The sequence below is a fragment of the Ischnura elegans genome, chromosome 1 (assembly GCF_921293095.1).
Source record: "Ischnura elegans chromosome 1, ioIscEleg1.1, whole genome shotgun sequence".
Lineage (NCBI taxonomy): Eukaryota > Metazoa > Arthropoda > Insecta > Odonata > Coenagrionidae > Ischnura > Ischnura elegans.
Genome location: NC_060246.1, coordinates 79,562,989 through 79,581,449, shown reverse-complemented (window position 1 = coordinate 79,581,449; position 18,461 = coordinate 79,562,989). Strand labels below are relative to the sequence as shown.

Below are 18,461 nucleotides of genomic sequence, written 5' to 3'. Positions count from 1 at the left end.
GGTATTATATGGCGAAAGGTAGTGAGGGTAGTGATAAGACACAAAATAGAGTAAGTATATGAAGGTTGGTAATGTATAGGGAGGGGAGAGCAAACCGCACATGACTGTTGAGTCCAGTTGAGTCGATGTCTTGTGAATTATCCACAGTCGCGTTTGTTGTCGTTTTTAATACTATTCATCATGATGTCCGAAAAGGATTATGCACCATTGAGTGCGGCATGTGTTAGAGCATTAAATGACAAGATTTACGAAAAGAGAAAAGCAGCTGCTTTGGAAATAGAGAAGTAAGAGGGGGCGTGACACTACCAAAACCTAATGATGTTATGTGGATGTGCTGTCATAATGGATAATCTGTGAGCAACAGTAGCATTTAATTCAGGTAGCAGTTTTATCTTCTATATTTGCGTTTCAGAATGGTGAAAGAATTCGCCGCCTGTAATAATACTGTACAAATTAAGAAACTTCTCAAAGTCTTGGGCCGCGATTTTGCCTGTTCACAGAATGGGCATGTCAGGAAAGGTGGCCTCATCGGTCTTGCTGCTATTGCTGTTGCCTTAGGAAACGTAAGTTTAAACTTTTACATCTTCCTAGTATTTGTCCGTAACCTTTGATCTGTCAATGGCAGTGTCTCTACTCAACTTTTTCTTATAGGATACTTGTTTCTACACTGAAGAGCTTGTTGTGCCTATTCTAGCCTGCCTTGAAGACACGGACTTACGAGTTCGGTATTATGCTTGTGAATCATTATATAATGTTGCAAAAATTGCTCGAGGGTCTCTGCTTCCACATTTATTTCCTCGGATCTTTGACGCCCTTGCTCGTCTCGCCGCTGACCCTGACCACAATGTTAAATCTGGAGCAGAACTTCTTGATAGGCTCATGAAGGTAGCAATTTTATTCAATATGCCTTATTTTTTTTAGGATTACAATTTATAAAGTTCGCCTATGATAACTATAATTCTTGTGACTGGTGGAGAGTATAGTTAGCTGCGTGTCTTCCAACTTTTCGTAAAGACTGAAGAATATTACTGCTGTGTATTTGTTTTCAATATTACCTCTGAATCTCTTGAATTCGTCTTAACTGATGGAAGTAACCATTTTCCTATTCATGTGGTACTATTCTTGATAACTTTTGCTATGTTGTTAGTAAATTAATTGTTTCAAAATTGGGGAGTAAGTAAAATATTGTATCTAATGATTTGATTGAAGTTCATTACCAATGTTGGTTACATAATCTACTACTGATTATGATAGAAGGGCGATTAATCAGTTGGCTAAGAAATGTAGGTATGTTTGTTTCATATTATCAAATTATGAATATCTTTTGTGGATTCACTTACATTCTTGATAGTTAAGCTAGAAAGTTAATGGATATTCTAAAGAAGATAGGTATATTTTGGAGGGATGGGCGACTCGTATATAATTTTAAATTGCCCAGACTGTGCAAATGAGTGCTTTGGATGGAGAATCTGGGTGGGCAAGCATTGGCTGAAGATTGAGGCAAGGGTATCTACTATCACCATTGCTTTTTGAAGCGTATACTTAGGAGATGGTAACCCTAGTAGAAAAAATTGTGTTCTTTTGGTGTTCTTTATATGTTCATTCAGTGTTCAAGTGTTCTTTTGATGTTCTTTTGGTGTTCTTTTATGTTCACCAATTTCTTGGTGTGTTCTTTTGATGTTCAATTTATGTTCTTTTTATGTTCCTCTCAGTGAACACAAAATGAACATTTTTCTTTATGTTCATTTTGTGTTCCCTTTGAGTTCATTTTATGTTCACCATGGTGAACACAATATGAACATTTTTTTATGCGTTCATTTTATGTTCACTTTGTGTTCATTTTATGTTCACCATGGTGAACACAAATTACACATTTTTTTATATGTTCATTTTATGTTCACTATGTTGAACACAAAATGAACATTTTTCTTTATGTTCATTTTGTGTTCCCTTTGGAGTTAATTTTATGTTCCCCATGGTGAACACAATATGAACATTTTTTTATGTGTTCATTTTATGTTCACTCTGTGTTCATTTTATGTTCACCATGGTGAACACAAATTGAACATTTTTTTATATGTTCATTTTATGTTCACTATGTTGAACACAAAATGAACATTTTTCTTTGTTGTTCTTTAAAATAAACCAATATAAAAATTCTCATTCCTTGGAGGTGATTGTGGATAACTGCAGTTCATGTGTCATGACAAGTAGCTTTACATAAAACAAGTAATACAGATGATTTTGGAGACTTTGTCTACCAAAAATGAGTTTGAATTTCGCCATCTTGAAATCCACAAAACTGTATTTTTTAGCAGTTTTCCATAATATTTCTAGAAATTTAAAATAATGAATTTCCGGGAAAAATATCCCAAAATGAAGGCATATCATCAAAAAATGGACATTGAACGATCCGAGAATGCAATCAAGGAACACCTGAAAACACTCTCAATATGTACTTTATTGCATACTAAGCAGGGATAAGGCCTGAGCATTTGGCTGCTACTATTAAGTTCGTTTCTAATAAAAAAATCTGGAAATAAAATGATTTGACACTTATCCAAACACTGACATCTGATTCGCAAAGATGTGAAAGTATTCATGGTAATGATGGGACTTCCGTGAAAGCTTTTTCTTTGTTGTTCAACATAATGTTCTTTTTATGTTCATTTTGTGTTCTTTTGATGTTCAAAAAAGTGTTCATTTTGTGTTCAAATTATGTTCTTTTTATGTTCACAGACGAGTGTTCATTTTGTGTTCTTTTTATGTTCTTTCTGTCACAAAACACATAAAAAGAACATAAAGTGAACATTCGGTGAACATAGAAGGAACACAATTTGAACATTAAATGAACATAAAAAGAACACTGAATGAACACACTTTTTTCTACTAGGGAAGGCAAGCATAGGATGAGTTGGAAGCAGGAGTTACTATGACTCCTAGAGCTGCACTAGTGGGATTAATTCTAAATTATTTCCAGTAGGGCCACCCATGTCAGATAGGTCGAAGGGTAGGAGCTGGACGAAAGGTAGTCCATGTGGTGGTGTCACCTAAAAACACTGTTGGAATGGAAGTGGGAAACCCTACCAACTATCTCTTCCCTGAAAACATGGAGTGCAACCAAATGAGCCCCGGAATCTCATCGAACGGACCTGTCCAAAATGGGCGGGTGTTGTACACGACAGCGAGGTCGGCAAGGTCCTCGGGGTCGTCAACATGCGAAATCCTTGCAGAGACTTATCATCATCATCAGCAACAACAGCAATGAAGAGAAAAGAAATAGAGACCAAGAAGATGGAGAAGAAGAAGTCTGCTATAAATGAAGAGACGTGGAATGTGAGGACAATGATGAGGGCGGGGAAGTTATAAAATATCTAAAGGGAAATGCATAAAGGGAGGATAGATATCTTAGTATTATGCAAAGTGAGGTGGAAGGATGTTGGGGACTAATGGAGTGATGGGTAGAGGATTATATGTAGTGGTGGGGAAAGATAGCGAGGGGTAGCTTTAGTATTAAATGGGAAGATGGGTAAGTGTGGTAGGTATAGATCAGGTAAGCGATAGGATTCTGGTGGTAGAAATTGAGGCATGACCCACCAACCTCGTGGTGGTTCAAGCTTACATGCCAACTAGTAATCATAGGGAGGAAGAAGTAGATGAGGTGTATGAACAGCTTGAGCAAATAATTAGAGAAAGGATGGGTGAGAAAAATCTAGTAGTGAAGGGGGACTGGAATGCCTCAGTCGGGGAGGGGAGGGATGGACACGAAATAGGAGAATTTGGATTAGGAGTGCGAAACGGCAGGGGAGAGAAAGCAGCAGAATTTTTCAGGAGAAACAAGTTATTCGTCACGAACACATGTTACAATCATCATAAAGGGCAAAAGTACACATGGAAAAGTCCAGGGGATGTGGGGAGGTATCAGATAGACTACATCATGGTAAAACAGAGGTTTAGAAATAGTATGAAAAACTTGCATAGCTTCCCTGGATTCAGACCACAACCTAGTTCTCATGAAATGCAGGGGAAGATTCAAGAGATTTATGAAAGTGAGGAAAGCAAAGAAATGGAATGTAGAAGCTCTATAGGGGACTATGAGAAGAGAATATCAGGAACTAGTGGAAAATGGTATTGGGGTGATTGAAAATACACTGACTGAAGAGAAAGGGTGGGATGATGTTACAACAGGAATAGTGAAAGTGGTGGAGAATTCAATTGACTACGTTGATAGTGGATGGAGAAAGAAGCTGTGGATCATGGAGACAATAATAAAAGAATTGAAGGAGAGAAGGAATTGGAAGAGTGTTGACGCAGATCAAAGCAAAAGAATGTATAGGGTAATAAATAATTGATTACAGCATGAAACTAAGAGGGCAAGGGAGGCTTGGTGGAAAAGACGGTGTGAGGCAATGGAAAAGTTCCTGAAGGATGGAGATGGCACGTTGTACACCAAAGTTAAGTCGCTATCAGGCTGCAAAAGAGGATAAACCATTTCTAAAATTAAGGCTAAAGATAGGAGAATGATAACCTATTGAGAACAGGTACTGAGTAGATGGAAGGAATACAATACCTACACTGCAAAAGCACTCAACAATCACCCACCAAATCAAATCTGCTCATCTAGGAGCCCAGCAATATGTATGCACTCAGCTGGCACTAGCCGGAGCAGAAACGCTCTCCTTTCGAAGCTTGGAGAATTGGAGGTGAGCTTTTATGCTCTGGACACAGCTGAGCGCATTTGTATTGTTGGGTTCCTAGATGAACGGATTTGATTCGGTGGGCGATTATTGGTCGCTTTTGCAGTGGAGGTGTTGAATACGTAGAGGATCTCTATGGCATAAGGAACTGGCCGGAGACATTGAATTTAGGAGATAAAGTGCAGTGGAGGAGGGTAATCTTGTGCTCGGGATCTTAGATGCGGAAATCAAGAGAGCCCTTCGTGATATGAAGGCTAGAATAGCCGTGGGGTGGACAGTATACCATGTGAGCTTCTGAAGAAAACAGGACTACAAACTTAGTCGGCCACGTTATGAGTCATGATGACCTCTTGCAGAAAATCTTCGAGGAGTGGGTGGACAGGAAGAAGGGAAGGTGACATCCCCGAATGAGTGACATAGGACAGATTATTAAGGGTGTGAAAGAGAATAAATGTTGCTATGATAAGTACAGTGGATAGAACAGCTGCATCAAACCAATCTCACAATTGTAGACTTTATGATGAATAAATTATTAATATGGAGTGGAATTTTGCAAAGTTCAAAATCTTTGGACTATAATAGAATTCCACAAAGTATCAGCTGCTACTAATAATTTTATAAAATTCAATTAGATTTCTTCAAATCCTGGATTAGAGAATAAACTAAACTCTATTTTTTAGAAGAAGAGAGGTATGATTTGAGGACACAATCAAGATGTATTGAACCCATAGATTCAAAAATTGAATGTTTCTCTATGATAGCGAGGATTAGAAGTTGACAGGGTGTACAAAAGAAGAAATATGTTACTAGGAAAAGGCTTGCAGAAAGAAGACCAGAATGGAATGTTGCATCAAATCAATCTCAGGATTTTTTATTATAGTGTGGATGATCTGGAATGATGATGTTATTAATTATTTACGTTATTGCATGCTGTCCATCAGTTAATCCAATGACTTTCCACAATTATTCTGAAGTATTTTTTTTGCCATTTGTTACTATGTTTGCAGTTTATGGAAGCTTGGTCAAATTAAATATCTGGTAAGCTCTGGCCAACATTTTCCTCTTCTATGTGAGGGTCATCACAGTTTCAGGTTGAGAATATGGACATTCTCAACTTGAAGCCCTGAGAAACAATTATACTAGGTACATATGTATGTCTGGTGTCCTATGTAAATTGAGAGGGTAGGGGAGACTTGCTAAAATCTTGCCTTATTATACATTCATTGGGAGTGTTTGAAATGGCCTAAATTGTCATAAATTTTAGTCCTTTGATGTGCGTAATGATATCCTTCATTTTATCTAGTTTATCTGTTTTTTCTGAGTGTCAATTATGATTATAACACCTATTGATAAAAAATTTCTTACAGGAAATAGTGACTGAAAGTGGTACACCTTTTGATTTAGCCAGCTTCATACCAATGCTGAGGGAGAGAGTTTATGCTACCAATGCCTTTGCTCGACAATTTATTTTGTCTTGGATTGGTGCTCTGTGTTCTTGCCCATCATTCAACCTTCTTCCATTTTTACCAGATATTCTTGATGGTCTTTTCCGCATTTTATCCGATTCTACCCCAGGAATTCGGCAAATGTAAGTACATATAACTAATTCTATATAATCAGGATAATGCTTCCTCTACAAATTTAAGAAAATGATTGTTATTGAGTATTAATTTTATCATATTTTGCATTGAAAAATAGGTGTGATATTCTTTTGGGAGAATTTCTGAGAAGCATTAAGCATGACCCTTCTTATGTTGATTATTCATCCATGGTTAACATTCTGATCACCCATTCTCAAGCACCAGACGATCTTCTTCAGGTATTATGTATTCATTGCTACTTCTAATTCTCAAAATTTTCTTATGTTGAATTTTTAGTTATGTTGTATTTGTATAGTTCACAGCTATAACATGGATAAAAGAGTTCATACAACTGTCTGGAGAAACAATGCTTCCTTTCACTGCATCAATTCTTTCTGCAACACTTCCCTGTTTAGCCTATGAAGATGATAATCGTAAAAGTAAGTGAATGAGAGAAAAATAATGACATTTGTATTCCAGGAAATGTGCTTTGAGGATTTTTTTAAATTTTTGTTTCTTTGTTCATAGATATCAGGGAAACAGCAAAGGCAGTAAACTATAGTTTCATGAAGCTCATTACTGTGACCGAAGAAAATAACATTAATAAGAAGGGATGTGGTGATAATGAGGGTGAGTTTTTTTCCAATTAATACTGAAAGTGGTCTATTAAGGATGGATTGATTTCACTTTTTTTTTGACAGTTGCGATTTTAGTTTGGCTCCTGCATCAGTTCTTGGTTCCAGTTCTTAATCAACTGTTTCATTTCCAGTTCTTGATTTTCAAAATCTATCAATGAGTCTCATTATGACGTCGTGAAAACTACCTAAAATAATACAGTGCTCACTGGTCCATAGTGTATCAATAATGGGAAGAGTGAATTAACCCCTTCCTCTTCAATTTATTATCTGAATATCATGCTACTATTGCCTACTTATTTTTTTCTTTGGCTATTTTTAAATGGAATGGTAGTTAATGAAATGATATTTTTTTAGTTTGTAATCAAGATAGAAAAGTGAAATAAAAAGTGATTATTGTTTCATATTGTAGAGTATCTAGTTGAATACATCGAGAGCACAGATTATCACCACTTGCATAAAATCATTTTATTACTTCCATTATATTTCATGAGATATGAGTTCTTTATGCACCTTATGGATTTTTAACATTGTTAAACTTTCAAAAAATTATATTTTTACCCTAAACAGTACTAAAATTATGAAAATCTGATGATGAGCTACACTTTTTATCGTGTGATTTGACATAGGAAGTTCATGACGAGCTAGACTCGTCATTTCGGAGCAAAGGGTTAAAATTAACCAGAGTGTTCATTGTTTGGCACCAAATGCATCAAATGCATTTGCTTTCTCCCCTTTGACTGCCTTGTTGGCATGCCCCATATTTTGCAGCCTGCCCCCATTCAATCTTAGGATCATTTACAACCCTTAGGAGTGGTCTCTCCCCCTGCCCAATGCTGCATCTTCCATTCTACTCACCTCCGAAGGGTGAAAATCCCGTCAACAGACCCATGCTTTGGTCACCTCAACCTGAGGACTAAATGTGTTACTAAAATAAATGACAGGGCAAACACAAGGGGGCTGATAAGACATTCTGGATTGCGTTGCTTATAACCATTCCCCTCCAAAAGTGAATTGATGAATAATTCTCAGTACTCATACACACAATTGAAGTGTACACAGTTTCTAATGTAGTTTTACAGTATTTGGATATCATGAACAATAAAAGTAATGTCATATCAGTATACTCAACAACCAATTTAATATTTTTGCTACCCATTGATTGAATTGTTGATTGATCAGTGAAAAAATTAACAAAATATTCAGTGGAAGAGAAAAGTTTTAATGAATACAATTAATGGTCAAATATAATTCCCATATTAACCTTAAAGTAACTGTACTGTCATGGTAGCACAAATTATTTCAGACCAGATTTTTTTGCCTTCACTTCTAATCCTGGTTAATAGGTCAAGCACTGGTGGAACTGAGTACTGAATAAAAGAAACTGACCCATCCTCACTTTGAATGTTTGACTAGTGTTTTGTTTTATAATGCATATAGCATGTGTGATGTCTGCTGGTTTTTCGTGCTGCAATCTCCTTGTAATGGCAATAATGAAAATTCATGCTGAGGTAAAAGTTCATTATTTTGCAAACCTCTTTCATCTTCAATCTAACACATTCATTGTGTAATTGAAAGTCGGAACAGACCCGGGGAAGTGGAATTTGAGAACCTTAGACATTTTAAGGGACCAAGTTGACAAGTTCTGCTGAGTGAAGATGCTTGAAGTGCTTAGCTATGAATCAGGCTTGAGATGATGTTGTGGCTTATTGAAGGGAAATAATATTTTTTAGGGATGGTTGGATCGGATACTTTGGATCCAAATATCCGTGGATATTGCCCTTCATCGTATACTTCGGATCCAAATTCGCTGAAGGCATCGCCTCTGGATCGGAAATTTTAAATTTATGCTTCAGTGAATGCAGCATCCCGTACGAGGGAGTGGAGTTTCGATTCCACCTTTGCATGCGCCGTTGCACTGCAATGCTTGGCCTACTCATGAACCATTTTGTTTAAAAGCTCTCGTAGGAGTTATGCAACAGAATTTCAGCCGCGAAAATTTTTATAATTGACATGACGCAAATGTTTTTCTAAACATTGTTAATGTGTTCCAGATTGTGCAGCTGCGATTCAATTGAATGATATACCAAGAAAAATGTCTTTCATTGTGTAGAAACATTTTTATTGACATAAAGGGACATTGACATCATGTGAGTGGACTGTGACGTGAAACTATCGTGAGGAAGTGGAAAATCCACCTCACCGCAACTGAAACATTTGCGGGTGAAAGAGTGAAGTCAGTATCAGAAGAGAAAGTAACAAAATTCGGGGGAAACTTATGTGAGGAATATCAAAAATTAGTCAATGGCTTATCCGAAGATTGAAACCTATTTTCATTTCCAAACGCAAGTGTAACAGTTTACATCCTGAGCGTGTAAAGATTTTATCGTTTTTAAAAAATAATTTTAAAGCTTATAAAAACGATTTTTAATCAGTAAAAATATTTAGAAGTCTATGTAAATTTAAGGAGCGTTCTTTTGATTGTATGCACCCAGAAGAAACTTGAATAATTACTTCGTTTTATAGCAGAAAATTGAAAATGCATTTGGATCTGAAAATATCCGAAGATTCAGCTCCAAAAATCAAGGATCCGATCCGGGTCCGAAAAAAATCCTGGATCCATCCATCCCTAATATTTTTATTTGTAAAAACTACATACGTATGTATATTTCCTCTTGATTATCTGTGGTACACACTTAGTGATTGTTATGAATCAGCAAATCTTACACCACCCTGTCAATGTATCTTTTTCACCTCTCAACCGGTTGAGTCTTCTAATAAATCTGTGTGGAAGACAACAAAGTTTAATTTTTATCTATCATGTCAAGATTCCACCAAGTTACCTCGCCAACCATTGATTTCATAGCTGCAGCTGTTCATGTGTATTTATTTACTTATACAAATAAGTTGTGCCTCATAGAAGTAGTGCATTGGTTAACTGGGTTGTGTTTTTGTTATCTGTCAGTTTTCTCTGCAGTATTTAATAAGTGATGAACACGTACATTTTTCTTTGCTTTCCATCGTTAGGGGCAGACGCAACAACAGTAAGTGTGATTAATTCTGGAGATAATGTACCTAGTCCTGACCATGAAAAAGGTGATGCCAGTGCTCAGAAATTACCAAAAGGGTCTGAAAAATCTGTGAACTCCTCAGCTCTTGACTTAGAGTTAGTTGTTGAAGAACTGACAAAACATTTGAGTCATGCATCAGTGGCCACCAAAGTTGCTGTATTGGGATGGATTCATCACCTGCATAGTTGCATGCCTCATCAGGTATGGGCATTTAATTTCATGGAAAACGTAATGCCTTTGTGGTGCTAGGTTTAAAGACTTTGCCATGATATATCCTTGTAGTTACACTTCACTTATCATTTTGTTGCTAGAGTTATGGTTTAAAGCTCTCCACCAATGAAAGTGGGCTGGGAAATAATCAATTGACCTTTGAGCAGTGGCGGATCTAAGCCCCCCCCCCCCCCTTGGGTATCCAATTTACACCAGATAGAATTGTAATTTTTTCAGACCCCCACTACTGCTGATAGGTTAACTCCCACTCAGCCCCCCTCTTGTCCCTATTCTGCATCTGCCACTGCCTTTGAGGATGTTTGATTGAAAATGTTGGATCCCGAGTGCAAATTCACCTATCTTCATGAAATGTTAATTCATGCATTTTTATATATGCCTGTATATCCTGGAAATATCATTTATTTTGTATTCATGTGCGGAGTAATTACATATTTATCTTTTACCTTTTGGGGTGGTGATAGTTTTGAGTAAGAATGGACTGTAAATTTTCCTCACTTCTTTAATTGCTGGCTTGGAAATTTTATAGCTCTTGTGGAAATTATTGACTATATTCCGGTAATAGCTGTTGCTGTTTTAATGTAATTTTTATAAAACTTTCTTTATCACAGGGTCAGTGTAGCTGAATTGTTTCCATTAAACTCCTGTGATTCTTTCTTAAGGTTCTCGCTCATCTGGAGAAGGGATTATTTCCTGCCATGATTCGTACTTTGTGTGATCCATCTGATGAAGTTGTGCGGCAGGCTCTTAAGGTGATGGCTAAACTAATTTCTGAAAGCAAAGGACCACCCTTACATTCTCAAAAAGCTGTTGAAGCTGAGGATAATACCTTGGCACCTCCACAAGTGCATAGTGGTGATGACCTGCCTCTTTCAGGTATTGAAATGATGGGATACTGTTTTCCAAAAAATTTTGTGATGATAATTTCTTTCACAATTGATTTTATTTATGTATGTTAGCATTAACATACGTATATTGTTTTACTAAAACTAATGTCACTGGCCATAGTGAAATAATTATGTAACTCAATTTAATCCGTTATTTTTTTAAATATCAAGGTGTGCATTCTTAAAATATTGATATTGTGTTTTATTAATTGTGTTTATTTTCAGCTTTTGTTCCAAACCCATATTTTTCGAAGTTCATCCATGGTTTGCTACGGTTATTTTCTTCAGATCGCTCTCTTCTTGAAGACCGTGGGTCCTTTATTATTAGGTATGTAAAGTTTTTTAAAGTATTAATACTGTCTCTAGAACTACATTATTTGGAGTAAACACATCAGTAGGAATTTTGCACTCCTACATTTGATATTTTTCGTAATCTGATGCACTTTTTTGCTTATTGTGGTCGTGTGTGAATAAGTGTTATTCCAAGCGGATAGGTCTACACAGAAGATGTAATACTTGGTTTCTATTTAATGAATATGATTATGCTGCTGAAGAAATACTACATGTTTACCCAATCATGATCACCTCCTAATTTTTTGAGGATTCAATATTGGAAAAAGTAACTATTGCTATCAAGTATGTACATTTATTACCCCCATTATTGTCTCCTTGGAGTTGTTGGGCAAAATGGAATAGATTATATTCAGATTAATGTGGTATGTTCGCATCTGGTAGTTCATCATATTGTAAATTTGTATACTTCATAGTGGATTGACTCACAGATAGCTGTTTTATCACAGTTTATGGAATAAGTTTCAGTATACTTAAACCATCTCTTCATATCTTATCAATCTTTGGAACTTATTGTGTACATGCATAGTTTTAGTATTTATGGATCTTTAATATTCCCTCATAGGCAGTTGTGTTCTTTGCTAAATTCAGAAGCTATATATCGTGCCCTCGCAGAAGCATTGATAGTGGAGGATGACTTAGCTTTTGCTAGCCTAATGGTGGAAAATCTCAATTGTATTCTGCTCACATCCAGTGAGCTGTTCACATTGAGGATGAAATTAAAGAATCTAGCAGATAAGGTCTGTATCTTGCAATTACTTTATTTTGCTTTTGATTGGGTGATGAATCTGTGTGATGTCAAAATTATGAATTATAATACAACTGTAATAAAAAACAAGAATTTTGTAATATTTTATTACTTGGCTCATTAGTCTGAAAGTAATTGAAAATCATCATTTTTATTCCCCAGGAAGCTCATGAATTGTTTCAGTGTCTGTATGCATGTTGGTGCCATAGTCCAGTGGCAACTGTAGCTCTGCTGCTTTTAACTCAGAATTATGATGTGGCATCTGAGTTAATTTCTACATTGTATCCTTTATTATTGGCTTCTTCTCCTGAAATATCTCTCTCAACCATTGCATAGTCATACATGCATGTTGGTCATTTCTACTTAACAGGAGATGTCGAACCAATACTAAGATGGAAGCTGCATGAACTTATTGCTGAAAGTGATTGGAGTCAGGTCGTGGTGTTAGACTTAGTGTAAGCAAAATTCCATACTCATAAAAATAATCCAGCATAGTAAAATACTGTGGGATTTGAATGAGTTTAATGGGCTGGAAGTGTAAATTGTGTGTAAAATTGTTTCTAGTTAGGTTATTTTCATTATTATCAGATTTTTAAAGGTATTTTGTATGCATGTTTCAACATGCTTAATCCAGTCATTAAGGACCTACTATTTTTCCCATTTTGGATTACTCTTTATGGACTAGTTTTTTAATTCTATATGTATGTACGTGCAGCATCAAAAGTACTACAAAAATATGAGTGGAATAGGTGGAGTATAGGAAAGGAGGGAGAGGGGGTAACGTAAAGGATGAGACAATGTTTTGTGACCTGAGCATTGGACTAGGTGTCTATATGGATCAGCCATTCATAAATATATGTTGGTGAAAAGGACAGTATGTTCTCTGTTCTAGTTAATACTTGACCATTTCATCATTATGGCATATTGGCAAATATGTTGTGAAATAAGCCTTAACCTACTACCAGTGGTGATTTGGATGTCACAGTTGAATTCCTTACAGAAATCGACCGACTCATTCAGCTCATCGAGTCTCCAATATTCACATGTAAGTATTACAGAGTAAGTGGTCTCAGTGAAGTTGGGGAGTGTGGTAGCTTAGTGGGTAAAGTACTTGGTTGCTGATCAAAAGGGCTTGGGTTCAAATCCCTTGTGAAGCCTTTAGACACCCCAAATAAAGAATCCTTAAAGTGGGAGATGAGAAATTTACACTAGGTGAGAAATTGAATACTTTCTAAGGTTATTATCATATTAATGTATTCATTTACTTTTATTTAATCTATTGTATTTGAGGTGATCAAGCTATGAACTACATTAAATTTTTCATTTAAACATAATGTGGGTTTGATCTGTTCCAAATAATTTGTGTGAATTCGTTGACAAAATTGTCAGATTAGAAGAATTGTGGATTCTTCGCAGTATGTGCAAATGTATGTTAATTTCATAGTGAAACAAAAACCAAGTACTGTTCCACTAACTGTTATTTTGTTAGTATGTTAATTTATTTTAGACAAGGCTTTATTAAAATTTTTATCTCACTTCTTTGATTGCAATTCGTGTTTGATTTAGGTTTTTTTTAACCACTAAACATTAGGCTGACTCCACTTTCTCGGCTATCATTAGTTTTATGTATCCTTGGTCAGACCTTAGGTTGGAACTTCTTGGAACTAAGCCCCCTGGTGGAGGATGCCATAGCAGCCGTGAGTCTTTGCTCCGTGCCTTGTATGGCCTACTAATGCTACTTCCTCAGTCTGAAGCCTTCCATACCTTGAGGCGGAGGCTGCAGTGTGCCCCTCCGCTGTGGCCAAATTGCCGCTGTGGCGGACAATTTTCTGGTCCATCTCCTGGTGATACAGTGTCTTCAAATCCATCGCATCAAAAATCAAAGTATGATATGATGATGATTTCATGCCTAATTTAAATTTGAAATTTCCTATTTATGAATATTTTCGTAGAATTGCTTGTGGAACCATTGATGTGGATTGTATGGTTCTCAGTATTTTTGATTGTTTTTTTATCCTGTAAATTCAACAAATAATCTCTTCAAATAATTTATCTTAATTTATGTCAATATTATGGTCCAGTGTGTGTGGAACATTGTGGATTAATCATTTGCATTGTTTATCACTTGAGACATAGAAGACCCCACCAACACTGATAATCTTTCGTGCTAGAGAAAAAATGAAGGTCTTACATTTGTGTATGTATGACACTTTGCTCTCAGCGATAAAAACTTGAATGTTATTGCTCTAAATTTTAAGTTCTGAATATTAACCCGTTAACGCCTAGCGGTACCATATGGTACCAGCCGGTAGCGCAATGCTAAACGTAACGTTTTTGTCACTTATTGTAATTTATTTGGATTTTTGAAAGCTTAAACATAATAAGAATGTTTTTATTTACATTTTCTCGAAAAGTTTGCTTTTTTAAAGCTGAAATTAACGTATTTAGAGCCGTTTGAAAATTGAGAATTTTCAGCTATGCGAAAAAAACGGAATTTTTAGTGCAAGCATTTCGATTTTCTTTACTTGCGTCTTATGTACTCATAATACGAAGATGTTTTAATGTAATTATGATTGTTATAACATGTACATTTCATATTAAGTATGGTTTTTGTATGTGAGCTTAATATTTGGGATGTTATGATGCAAAACATTTTGGTGGTACCATATGGTACCGCTAGGCGCTTGCACTACCATGTTTTGGCGGAAAGCGTAAATACGAACATTTCTGTTGTTTTCGTTTTCTAACAGTTATTTATTTTACAATTATTTATTTTTCATCATTTATATTATAAATTTTGCGTTATTTAATTGTTACAACACATACAAAATGTGTACATAAATTAATTTTTTTGTTATAAGGACGTCATCCTAGTACATCAGGCCCTAAATTGTCCGCATTTTTTTAGAATCTCGTACCCTCACGAGGTCTCAAGGAGTGGGAGGTATAATTGCATACCTAAATCCTATTTAGAAAAACATGAATAGGAAGAGTATCCGTGTACTCAATTAGGAAGGGGGTATGATGGGGAATAAGGGGGCTTGCTAAGGGGAAAATTCAATGACGGCTGGCGGCAAGAGACGACCACGCGACAGGCATCACTTCGACAAGAGCAGCCTAATCCTAATTTTTGTCTAACGTATCTCAATCACACTCCGATACTTTTCACACTTTCATGTGCTAGTAAAACTGAAATAACTTACACATACTGCTTATAATATAGCATGTACTGCAGCAAAGAGAGGATGAATACCTTCCTTCTGACTGAGGAAAATGGAATAACGAGTGGACGCCAATTCTGCCCGAATTTGAAGTTGTTGTTCGAAAAGGTGGGCAATCAGCTGAGTTTATCTCAAGAAATGTCTGAGAATTTTCAAAAGTGTAGTGAAACTGGACAGAGCCGTAAAGCACCCAAAAGGTATAAAAATAGGGAGGAACGACGCGTTTTTGATGATGAAGAGATCGTAAAGCACGAAAGGATTTCTCGTAATCCTGATTACCAACTCACTGATTCATGAAGCATCCACAACCAGAATATTTGAACTGTTCTTTGACGAAAATGTCCTTACACACTAAGTGTTAGAGTCGAATAGGTGTGTACAATTCTGAAACTGTTATGACCCAAATATAACACATGAGGTACTGAAAATATTTGTTGCAATTCTTTTTATAAGTTGGCATAAAACGACTCCCAGTAAAAGGCACTATTGTGAGGCAGCACTAAACGCCAGAAATAATCTTGTTTATTACACAATGAGACGTAAAAGATTTTTATCAACTTCGTAGGTTTATTCATTGCGGTGATTACACGGCTATAGATGAATCAGATAAGACGTGGAAAATGCGCCCTTTTATGGGCATGGCAAAAGAAAGATTCGGCGGATATTTCAGAGGAAAGCAGTCCTTGAGTTTCAATGAGTCGATGTTGTTCTCTTTTGGAAGACATAGCTGTTAGCAATTCTTGCGGGGGAAGCTAATTAGGTTTGGCTAGAAAGTGCAGTGCATCAATAGTTCAGATAGCTACTTCGTAAAACTCAGGAATGTGAGGCGACAAAATGGTCGTGGCCCATTTTTACTTGGATTCTGGATGCAATGACGCCCAACGCATGGATGCTGATGCGGAAATCCTGAAAAACATAACTCAGCTAGAGTTCCAATGGCCAGTAGTGTAATCACAGCTGGATAATAGGATCCCCTAAAATATCAAGGACGTGCTCAATTTACCAGAAGTGCGACTGGAATGGGGTACTTTGCTAAAGAAATAGATTTGTAATTGATTCATGTTTCAAAGATCGCATTCAACTGACAGCGGCCTATCTTCTTTCCAGTGCCCCTGATAGGTTCGACGGGAACAATCAACAAATAAAATCCAAGCCCAAGCGGGGACGGTGTGCTACTGAAAACTGAATCAGTAAAATAAGAACAGAATGCTTGAAATGCAATGCAGTGACTGCTTTGTTCATTTCCATATGCGGCAACGACTGAGTGAAACGCTAAAATCATGTTATTCTTGATTTCTACGTCGATTATACATAACTTCTATTTTATAAACAATAATATTTAATAATTGATTGAATATTATCGATATTTTAGCGTAATTTTGGATGAAAATGAATGTGTTTTCCGGAAAATAATAAATATTTAACGTTTTTGGCTTTAAAATGCGTTTTCCGAAGTTTTTCAAATTTCGTTTTTTTGACCCCTTAAACGCCTAGCGGTACCATATGGTACCAGGCTGTATCTTGGAAACTATTAGAGATAAAAGAATAAAACTTGCACTGAATGACTCAGAATTTCATTCGTATTAAAACGTATGATTACCACTAAAATCGCAGAAAATTTTTAATTCAGGCGTTACCGGGTTAAGATATGTTGTCTTAGATTTATTCATCTGTTACTAGCATCCTTCCTTGTTGTATTATATTAATGTTATGTTGCCTTTTGAATTTCAAGAAGCTCAGATTCCAAAGAAGAGAGCCACCAAAAAAGAGGCTGGTTGAAAAAGGATGCTGACCAACTGAATGAAGATGGTGGTGAAGAATATTCACACATTGACCCAGGTTTAAGACATTTCCTTTCTGTACAAGAAAGGCATAAAATTGAAAAAAAGGTGAGAAGGCTCTCAACAGTTGTGGAATGTGGCATTAAATTAAGTGAATCCTAGCGGATCAGTTGTGATTTGAACAGAATTGATTGAAAGGAACCAATTTAAAAATATTTCTTTTTTTGTAAATAATTATGTTAATCACTCTTGTTTATTTTTTAAATTATACAAGATGTTGTTTTAATGTAAAATATTGTTTTATATCATAAAATATCTATCCATGGACATTAAAATTTTTATCTGTAGATATTTTGTGAGAAAAATTTTTTGATAATTAATTGTTCAAAAAAATGATTGCCATTGTTAAATATTGCCATTATTGTTATTGATAATAAAGCGAATTTGGGATACCAAGTCCTAGTGTGAATTTTTTGCTGAAATTATAATTTTATGGAATTTAAAAGGAACCAGGGGCGCCGACTTATTAAAAAAATTGGGGGGGCCCATATCGGAGGTCTTGCCCCGGGGAGAGGTTAAATTCAAAGTGTGTCGCAGCACCGAAACACTACCATGATTCACGCCACTTGATTCAGTTAACCTGCTTAATCTTATAATTATTTGTTTCAACACACATTGTTGAATTTATTTTAAAAGGTAACTATCGTCTAACATGGGAAATAAAAATTACCAATATATTTTTGTGATTTCGCAAAGCATAATATAACTTAATTATTTTCTTGAATTATTGAGGGGGCTCCGCCCCCCCAAACGAATCTTTGAGGGGGCTCGGGCCCCCTCAGGCCCCATGGAGTCGGCGCCACTGAAAGAAACCAAAGCTAAGGAAACATAAAAAGAAAGTGAAATAGATAATATATGACACAATGTTTGGTTAGTTCAGATTCCTTGAGATTAAATGTGGGTAATAAAGTATTGGTTTAATATAGAAGTAATCCATGTTGATTTTTAAAAAGTTTTCTGGTGTTCTCTTTGCTTTTTACTTGGAAAATTTATTTACATTCTCTGAGGTATTAATTTCAAATGATATTTTCTGAGAATGAAGCAGTCACAAATAGGTGTATTTTTTAATTCTGAGCTGCAGTGAAGAATTCATGTCCAGGTTGATTCTTAATGACAATTCTGCAGTGCAAGTATGTACCAAATTTAGTGGCTGCTGAGGACGGAAGAAATAGAAACGTGAATTCAAAACAGCTTTAATGAGC

The 18,461-nt window shown here is 36.0% G+C and overlaps 1 protein-coding gene across 1 annotated transcript; it reads left to right on the top strand.

The window, feature by feature from the left end:
• Nucleotides 1-93: 93 nt before the first annotated feature.
• LOC124164099 (protein VAC14 homolog) lies at nt 94-17,655 on the top strand. The gene is made up of 15 exons (XM_046541274.1): nt 94-284; nt 413-563; nt 652-885; nt 6,065-6,285; nt 6,396-6,516; nt 6,594-6,717; nt 6,806-6,907; nt 9,940-10,184; nt 10,874-11,087; nt 11,324-11,426; nt 12,015-12,189; nt 12,360-12,478; nt 13,163-13,242; nt 13,838-14,081; nt 17,151-17,655. Exons 1-15 carry the CDS (start codon nt 181-183, stop codon nt 17,359-17,361), a joined length of 2,448 nt encoding a protein of 815 aa, XP_046397230.1. The 5' UTR covers nt 94-180; the 3' UTR covers nt 17,362-17,655.
• The last annotated feature ends 806 nt before the right edge of the window (nt 17,656-18,461 follow it).